The following is a 10209-nucleotide window of genomic DNA, read 5'->3' on the forward strand; positions in this document are numbered from 1 at the left end:
GCCTGCAGTGGCCGAGACAAAGAAAGGTGAACGACCACCCCCCCGATCGGGGAATCGCCCCATTATTGGAGCACATCGAACCCAGTGATTGGGAACAAGTCCAATCACTTGGGACTCAGGGTCAAGGTCCGCCCCGAGAGGCGGGAGGCCCCTGGGACCTATAAAAGATAGGGGCCAAGTTCAGATCGACCCTTCTCTGCCTTCTTCTCCTGCTCGCAACCTTCGCAAGAACCATCGACCAGCAACCGTAAGTTTGACTCCAGCGATCGCTACCCGATAGAGACTCCTAGCCATCGACCTGTATCAGCCTTTTGAATCCCGCAGGCCAGACCCGATTCGATAAGCCATTCGTTTCCCTGACCTGGTGGGCCATCCCCAAAAGTTAAGTATTGGCCAGTAGTGGTAGGTAGTAGTCTAGAAAGTAGGATTATTGTGTAAGTATTTATTGCTGTACATAATAAATGACTGTTGATTTTAATCTTACTAAGTGGTGTGCTGACTTATTAATCATAACTCGAGCTTGAACCACGTGGTGGTATCACAAAGATATCTGGCGACTCGTGAGCAAAGGTGACAGAATTAGAGCTAATAAAACTAAGGCTAATAAGAGCACCAAATTGGCGACTCCGGTGGGACCCAATATAGAAGTGGAAAACCACTCCGGGAGAACCCCAGGAATTTGAATAGAATCCAATTGGAAACGAAACAAAAAACCCACAAGTGTTCAAGCGGTTCTGGTTAATAATTCACAATTCGGAAGTGTGTGTATGCATGCGTGACTAACAGGGTTATAAGGTAAAACTGATAGATTTTGTTGCGTCAAAACTGTCGGAAGCCAGTATTTTCGGAAATTAGCACAAGCCGTACCCGCATCTACGACACCACCTTAGCCCCCTGTTCCAAATTCGACCGAAGCAGGCGGATAGGAGAGATGGCCATGCAGGCAATGCAACGCCTCATGAATCCCGAAGAATTTGCGGTCGCAGCGACCAGCAGCAGTAGAGTGGGACAGTGTCCCATTTGGGAAGAGGAGATTCGGAAATATCTCAAGGGCAAAGGATGGCCCATGTGGGATGATTTCTGCAGTAATGACGACTCAGGTCCCGGGAGTATAGGGCATACTTGGTGGGAGAACATGAGTGAAATCCATAAGAAGAGCTTAGCGAAAGCGCGCAAGCCGATGGCAATCGTGTCCTGTTTGGCACAATTGCGAGGCACAGAGGAGGTCGTCAAGACGCTCCGCAAAGAGGTAGAGGGCATACATCGGATGAGTCAAGTCGATGTATGCGAGGTGGAGAAAGAGAATCTGGAGTTAAGGCGGAAATTAGCGGCAAAGGACGAAGAGGTGGCTGATGCCAAACGGGGTCACCAGTCTTGTCTGGCGCATTTGAGTAGTTTCCAGTCCCAGTATGAGAAGGCTTATCAGGACACGCAGCGTGCAGTCCTGGTAAAGAAAGAGACAGAGAAGCAGGTGGAGACGCTACAGAAGCAATGTAGTGATCTCAAGGCAGCCTTGAGAGCGCTCCATGCTGCAACCACGGAACAAAGACAGAGCACCATAGACCATGCGAAGTGCCAAAAGCAAATTGCAGACCTGCAAGCACTGCTTTCTGTCCAAAACGGATTCCAAGAAACCTTTGGGGAAAGTTTAGAACAGGAAGACGGCCCTGATTGGGAAGAATTGCAGGAGACAGCGCAGAGATATGTTCAGGGAACATGTGTGCGGGGAAAGCCCCAAAGGAGGAAAGAACCCCCACCCCCCACACAGCAGGTAATACAGGCTCCCATGAACCCTGTAACAACCCACCGCACCGCCACAGCAGACGAGGCGGACGTCTTATATTCCACCCCCCTCACAGTGACCCAATTACGGTGCGTAAATCACACCGCTCCTCCCCGCTTCAGACCCACACCATTTCTTTGCCACCGTCAAACACCAGGCGACCTTGTACGGCCTGGATGAGAAAGAGCAGGTAAAGCTCACGGTCCTCAGCTTAGATCCATCGGTCGCAGCAGCCCTTCCCGACCCACAGAATGTAGGAGGAAGCACCCTTGCAGAAATGCATACCGCGATCCTGGATGCGATCGGATACAACCGGGGCGACCCCGTAGACGGTCTAAATAAGTGCAGACAGAAGATGTCTGAACACCCCACAGCGTTCGCAGGACGCTTGTGGATTCACTTTGAAGCCGTTTTCGGAAACGTAGACCGTGCCCATTTGTCCGCAGACAATATGGCCAAATGGACCCGCACCCTTATCTCCCATGCCACGGAAGCAGGACAGAATGCCTGTAAGTATAATGACCCCCGGAGGAGGCTCATAATGAGAAGTGGGTGGTAAAAAGATTGTCCTGCGTTTGGGAACAGTCGGCTCACAATAAACCTGCCGCTAAAACCCCCGAGGAAAAGCAAGCCGCCGCAGACGTGCAGGCAGTAAGGACCACTCTTCACAACCCCGCCTGGGTAAACGAGGGAAAGAGCAGCCCCCCAGCCAAACCGCAAGAATGCTACAACTGCGGACAGTTGGGACATTTTGCCAAAGAATGCAATGCCCCTAAAAAGCCACAGAGAGCCCAACAGACAGGCACTCTCAGTAAGAAAAAGGCAGAGCCCATACATAGCGTTAGCGCCCGGTCGGATCAGACAGACTTGACCGGAACGGACTGACGGTGTACAGGCTCCCCCAGCTGGGTCTGCGATACCCTTTGTGATAGGTCAGGACGACCCGTAGTCGCAGCGAAAATTCAGGGACAGCCGATCGAGCTTCCCTGGGACACAGGAGGGTCCCGCACCACCTTAAATTCCTCCACCCTTGGTCAGGACACCACAGCCACTATCACCCTCAGCGGCTTCACAGGCCACTCACAACAGGGACACATCACAGCCCCTGTACCCATCCAAATCGGAACCATTAATACAAAACACCCCGTAGTTTTAGTCGACCTGCCCCAAACAGCAGAACACATTTTGGGAATCGGCTTTATGAATTCCCATCTTTCGATCCAGTCAACCAGTGTGTCTGGAAGATGGCGAAATCCGCTAGAGCCCCCGCAACGCTCAACATTGGGGACTATATGAACAAAATTAGCGCAGTAGGCGAGTTTTGGGTCAACCCCAGCACACTCAGCACGGACCGACAGGTTAGGGCAGTCCTGCAAAAAAACAGGGCAGAATTTGCGACCCACAAGCACGACTGTGGACGGATGACTGGCTCCGTACAAATAACAGGACCGGACCCTAGACCCCAAAAGCAGTACGGATTCCCCCTAGAAACAGAGGGAGAAATCCTAAAGGTTATAGAGAGCTTATTAGAGCAGGGCGTCCTAAGATCGGTAGCCTCAACTAATAATGCCCCGATTTGGCCAGTAAGGAAGCCTGACGGATCATGGCGCTTGACCATAGATTATCGGGAACTCAATAAAGTCACCCCCGCAGCAGCCCCCACCGTAGCAACAAGTCCCGAGACCATGCTCAAACAGGGACTCCATGCCCGATATTTCACGGTTTTGGACGTCAGTAATGGGTTCTGGTCCATTCCATTGGCAAAGGCGTGCCAGGACAAATTTGCCTTCACTTTCCAAGCTCAGCAGTACACGTGGACATGCCTGCCACAAGGCTTCCACAGCTCCCCCTCCATTTTCCACCGACAGCTGGCAAATGGACTAGCAAAACCTTCTCGCCCCGAATGTCTGGTACAGTATGTAGACGATCTACTCCTGCAGACAGACACAAAGGAAGAGCACATTGAGCTTCTGTCCGAACTCCTGGAATTACTACATTCCATTGGATGTAAAGTCAACCAAAAGGCCCAGATATTGGAAGAAAAGGTGGTATATTTGGGAACTATTATCACACACGGCAAACGTGCGATCGAGCATAAAAGAATTGACTCGCTTGCTAAATTGCCCCTTCCCCAAAACGTTTCAGCCCTCCGGTCGTTTTTAGGACTGGTTGGCTACTGCCGAAACCACATTGACGGTTTCGCCAGCAAGGCAGCGCCCCTCTCGGACCTCCTAAAGAAAGGAGCCCCCTGGGAATGGCTTCCGCAGCATACTGAGGCTGTGGAATCACTAAAACAGGCGCTCATAGCCGCCCCCGCACTACAAGTTCCAGACCCGCTTTCCCCTTGCGCCATAGAGGGAGCGACCACAGACCGCACCCTTTCAGCCGTGCTCCTGCAGGAACGGCGAGACCAGCTAAGACCCGTGGCTTATGCCTCCCGGATTTTAGATGCTGTGGAGCAGGGATTCTCAGCCTGTGAGAGGCACCTGCTCGCAGTTTTCTGGGCAGTCCAGTACTTCTCGTACATTACCGGACTGAACCCCATCACCATTTTGACCGAGCACACCCCCACCCAACTTTTACTAGACGGACAACTTAAAGACGGTACCGTCAGCCAAATCCGCGCTGCTAGGTGGACCCTTCTCTTACAAGGACGGGACATCACAGTAAAACGGACAAAGACTCACACATACTTAGCGGACAATCTACAGTACCCCGGAACCCCCCATGAGTGTGAAATCATCTCGCCCCACCATAATACATTTATAGCTAAAACACCCCCCAGAAAATTAGCCACTCCATCTCAGAACCCCCCTCACCCGGACACGTGTGACCCCATTAGGATCTATGTGGATGGATCTTGCACAGTCCTGGATGGGCAACGCATAACAGGCTGTGGGATTTATGTGGAGGACGCGCAGGGACGCGCCCTCGAGGAGATAGCATTAAAATTACCCGGACACTTAGGCGCGCAGGCAGCAGAGCTCGCGGCCATCGCTTACATTGTCGAGCACCCAGATTCCTTCCCCAGCCCAGCAGACATATATTCAGACAGTCTATACGTGTGCAACAGCCTCACTGAATTTCTGCCCCTCTGGGAAACAAGAGGATTTGTTTCCGCGGATGGGAAACCCCTCCCCTCAGCCCCATTACTCCGCCATATTTTGCGAAAAGCCAAGGACAGGACTTTTTGGCATTATAAAAGTCCGCAGCCACCATTGTTCCTCCCCCCCCCTGGAAATGTAAAAGCCGACGCACTGGCTAAGGCAGGATCCAGGCATGGGTACTTTTGGAAGCCCCCCAGGTGCGCCCCAGTGAGTGCGCCAGTGAGTGCAGTTCAGGTCGCGCAGACTAGGATCGAAGATCTAGTCGAGGCCCAGAAGCAGGATAACGCTCTCACTGAGATCGCGAAAGGGAAGTTTCCCGCCTCATACGAGAGGTACAGAAATACGATAACCACACATGACGGTGTGGTGTTGAAAGACACCCTTTATGTAGTTCCTGAGCAGGATAGGAACCAATTAATTTGTTTATTCCATGATGGTCATGGACACCAGGGAATCGATCCCACCGCAGCCCACCTCAAACAGTTTTGTTGGTGGCCTAATCTCAAGGAAGATGTATCCCATTACATCGAGAATTGCCTCATCTGCGCACAGAACAACCCCGATAGATATGCCAAAAAGGCACAACTCAGCCACACCCGACCCGTTAACGGCCCCTGGACTAACCTCCAGATCGATTTTATAGGTCCATTGCTCCCTTGCAGGAATGGCTAGAAATATGTTCTGGTGGTCACAGACACTTTTACAAAGTGGGTGGAAGCATTTCCAGCCCGCACCAACACCGCGAAAACCACCGCCAACATCCTAACCCACCACATCTTTACAAGATGGGGACTCCCCCGCAGTATTGAATCGGACCAAGGTTCTCACTTTACGGGACGGGTCATGCAGAACGTCCTCACGATATTTGGCATCACCCAAAAATTTCACATTGCGTACCACCCTCAGTCGAGTGGTATAGTGGAGCGCATGAATCGGACCCTAAAAACCACCCTCCGAAAAATGGTCCAGCAGAACAACACCACTTGGGATTCGGTCCTCCCCTTTGCGCTGATGTTTTTGCGTAACACTGTTTCCACCTCCACAGGTTACACCCCACACACCCTCATGACCGGACGCCCAATGAAAGGGACAGAGTACTTCTTGGGTTTAGACCTGACCAGCCCCGAAGTTACGGCCCTCACCCACGAGAAAGCCATTGAGCAATTAGTTGCGAATGTAAAAACGGCTCAGTTAGCAGCCGCAGTTAAATTGGGCACCAAAAAAAAACAGAGCAAGGCCTGTTTTGCTAAGGCAGTACATGCAACGGAGTATAATATAGGACAACAAGTGATGTTGTCGGTGTATAACCCCAGCACATTTCTGTCTCCGAAATACTCGGGTCCGTACTCCATTACGGATAAAGTAAGCCCATCGGTTTATAAAATCAAATACCCGAATGGTAAGACTGCCTGGTTTCACATAAACCAGCTAAAGGCTTATGGGGCCCAGTCAAACCACGCCCACCACGTCATGCTTGACGCAGCAGACCACACCCCGCCCACAGCCAACGTAACCCGACCAACCCCCACCACGTCCAGCCCAGCCACGGAGTCAACCTCGACGCCACCCCCAAAATATACACTCCGCCCCGGAACGCCCACATACTGCAGCAGCAGCGACAGCGACTGTGACTCGGACGATAGCCACAGCACGCCTCCCTACTATCCCCATACAACCGGACCCACACCCAGCGAATCCGATTTTGACTCCAGTGATCCCTTCATGATCACTTTCCTAAACAAACCACACCACCGACCACCGAACCACACGGACGACCCCGACTCTGTCCCCACACAACTCGACACAACTCATTGGCACCGCGACAACTCCTGCAGACTCGTCCGCAACGACGCAAGCCACCCCAACTCACACCAGGCAGCCCCCTCCACATTAATTCACTCCAGAGTTTGGAGAAGGGGACGACCTCGAGTCGGACCCCCAATCCGCCAACCCCTTGGCGACCCTGTTCGCAACAGAGAACGGAGGTGTCCACATGATGATTTATAGGAGACGTTTGGGAATAGTGTTGTCCTTCCTGATGGAACCTGCAGAATGTTTCATGTTGTTCGTACGTTTGTTTAAGTGTTGTTCGTCCGACAGGAGAATGTTTCTCACTGTCACACACCCATTCACCTGAAACTTCTGAGCACTTGCCCACAGACCCCCACCGCGGACAGCCGCTTGTTCAGCGGTACCACCTTGTCCACAGATACCTGGTCAACAGACCACACGCTCGTTCAGAGGAACTAGCTTTTCAGCTGGTACTGGTTCGGGTATCAGACGCCCGTTCTGATTCGAGGGTAGAATCACTGTAGCAACCCCACCACGATGACTACATTTTTGCCCGTTCTTGTCGGTTGCTCGGGCAGTGGAGAAACGGCGTGAGACCCGCCCTGCCTGGGGACCCCCCCCGTTGGTCAAACACGCTCGGGTAGGGGACATACGGCACTGGTAGCCGTCCTACCCGGGGACTCCATCCGAATCTTACCCGTCGCGGCCCATACGCACCTCATTTGACATTTTCATTTCAAAAAGTTTTATTTTTGGGGGGGCGACCTTTCGGTTGCTGCCACCTGCTATTTACATCCTGGAACATTTGGATGGTGAATCAGCTCTGGTCCCTCACTGGGAAGTGTGCCGTGTCCTAAAATTTGTTTTGGAAAAAAAAAATGAGGGAGTCACACATAGTGACCAATTATAAGGGTGTAATTGGCCCCAAAAGGACAGACACACTAACATACCGGATATTATAACCAAGGTAGTTACAGATACTATGCTTGTTTTACAGAACTCCAGGAGCTCCAGGACCGGAGAAAACAGAGAACACAAAGAAAGAGGACAGCCATGAGGACTTCTTTCATCGCGCTCAACATCTTTTTTACGAACATTTGGTTGCGCGGGAACGCGGACCCCATTACTCCAAACCTCCCCTGCCGTTAATGTTTCACTGTCCCGCGGTACCCAGAGCCCAGTCACCAGCGACACTGCATCTTCCTGGTGTGCCAGGTTCATAACCTGGTACTCCCTGTCCTACGTGATCGAAGCACTGTTAGCGTTGGCGATACTCTGCTGTGTAGTGCAGACTATGCGCCTCCGCAAATGGAGAAGAATGCGTACCGCACTCGAACCCCGGTATATCCGATCCGATCCCCTATATTCGGTTATGACCCGACCCCCGCGACCTACAATATAATAATAAAGAACATGCACTTGCGTTTTTCTGTAAATAAAAGATGTACAAAACCTCCATATACAAAAAATGTATGATCCTGAGCTTGACTGACAAGCCAGGAAAGAGTACATTGACTGTTATGATTGTTGTTGTATGTTTTAGGAAGATAGGATAATGCAATGTTTGGTGAGTATAGTGTATTTAGGTAAAACATTTTTGTGCATAGCTAGGGTCAGAGTAGTGGCCATGTAGGAGGTGCCCCCCCCCCCCCCCCCCCGGTCAGGGAACGGAAAGGACAAAATTTAGGTGATCCTTCATGCTTCGCGTTAGGATCACAAGGAGGGAATGTAGCCATGTAAAATGGCTGATTCCCAATTAATTTGGCCAAAACCCGATGTAAAATGGCTAACCGAAAAGACTGATGGGAAAAGCAGCCAACAGGGCACAAACGGACAGCTGCAGACAGAACAGCGTATTCGGATCTGGGGAAGTCGGCCCAGATCGATACCTGCGACCATTAGCAGCACATCAACCCAGACATCTGCAGTTCAATCGGCTATCCCCGGGAACAATTGCAACATATTAGCAATTGAATGCCGATCCAGACGTCTCGGCGCCTGCAGTGGCCGAAACGAAGACAGGTGAACGACCACCCCCCTTTCGAGGAATCGCCCCATTATTGGAGCATATCGAACCCAGTGATTGGGAACAAGTCCAATCACTTGGAACCAGGGTCAAAGTCCGCCCCGAGAGGCGGGAGGCCCGTGGGACCTATAAAAGATAGGGGCCAAGTTCAGATCGACCCTTCTCTCCCTTCTTCTCCTGCTCGCAACCTTCTCAAGAACCATCGACCAGCAACCGTAAGTTTGACTCCAGCGATCGCTACCCGATAGAGACTCCTAGCCATCGACCCGTATCAGCCTTTTGAAACCCGCAGGCCAGACCCAATTCGATAAGCCATTTGTTTCCCTGACCTGGTGGGCCATCCCCAAAAGTTAAGTATTGGCCAGTAGTGGTAGGTAGTAGTCTAGAAAGTAGGATTATTGTATAAACATTACTTGTTGTACATAATAAATGACCGTTGATTTTAATCTTACTAAGCGGTGCGCTGTCTTATTAATCATAACTCGAGCTTGAACCACGTGGCGGTATCAGAACGATACCTGGCGACTCGTGAGCAAAGGTGACAGAATTAGAGCTAATAAACTAAGGCTAATAAGAGCAACAGGGGGATGACAGTTTTTCTTCCGTCGTGGTTGGGAAAAGCGGGAGGGGTGGGGGGGGAGGTGGGAGGGGGTCAGGAAACTCCTTGCGTTGAGCGGAGGGGAAATCCGCAACTTTCTCCCTCGAAAATAAAAGCTGGCGGGGATGGGGGTGTATTGAAAATGTCAAGGCTGAGATTGTCAGATGGGTTGAGGGGGTTGCGGAAACCAAACCGGTGCCCCTCAACACTCTGTCCCCCCCCGACCCACCGCCCGCCCCCTCCCCCCCACCACCACCACAACCCCCACCCCGGCAAAACCCTCCAGCGGCCACCATCTTGTCGGGAGGAACGAGCCACCATCTAACGGTCCCACTTTGCCTCACAGGTACCGGACGAAATGGAAGGACCAGGCCTCGGCGAAGGACAAGGTGGGGAAGCAACTGGAGTACGTGCCCGTCCGACTCATCACGGCATCCGAGGCCAAAGAGCCCGAGGGCATGGCCGAGACCACACTCCAGCAAGACCCCGGGCCCCCGGGGAGCGGGGGCGTCCCCATGGAGGGGCGCCCCCATTTTGACGTGATCAACGTTAGCTACTTTTATGTCCCGTAACGCGAAGGCAGGTCTACGAGCCGAGGGGTGCGTGGGAGGGGAGGGGAGGGTGGGGAAGAATTTCAGACCTCGGAAGAAGGGAGGGGGGGGGGGTGCTGGTTAATCGCCCTCTCCGCCCAGCATGGCGGACAGGAGAGCTCGAGGTCGACGGGGAGGGGGGGGGGGGCCTCGGAGCTCGACACTTTCGCCCGGCGGACTGCTGGCGCACGAGGACGCCCTGTCCGAGACTCTCCCACGCCTTCTTCACACCTCTTCCGTGGCTTTCGCCCCCCCTGGCCCCTTGCCCTGGCCCCGCCCAGTTGGGGCACGCTCGATGGGCTGAATGGCCCACT

At 52.6% G+C, this 10209-nt stretch overlaps 1 protein-coding gene across 1 annotated transcript in view; it reads left to right on the forward strand.

Annotated features, from left to right (window-relative positions):
• LOC140402957 (interleukin-6 receptor subunit alpha-like) overlaps positions 1-9902 on the forward strand; it is a 78096-nt gene extending 68194 nt beyond the window's left edge. The window contains exon 10 of the mRNA XM_072490606.1: positions 9652-9902. Coding sequence (XP_072346707.1) covers positions 9652-9877 — 226 coding nt within the window. The 3' untranslated portion in view covers positions 9878-9902. The remainder of the gene's footprint in view (positions 1-9651) is intronic.
• Positions 9903-10209: the final 307 nt, after the last annotated feature.

This window comes from Scyliorhinus torazame, chromosome 26 (assembly GCF_047496885.1).
Source record: "Scyliorhinus torazame isolate Kashiwa2021f chromosome 26, sScyTor2.1, whole genome shotgun sequence".
In the NCBI taxonomy this organism is placed as follows: Eukaryota; Metazoa; Chordata; class Chondrichthyes; order Carcharhiniformes; family Scyliorhinidae; genus Scyliorhinus; species Scyliorhinus torazame.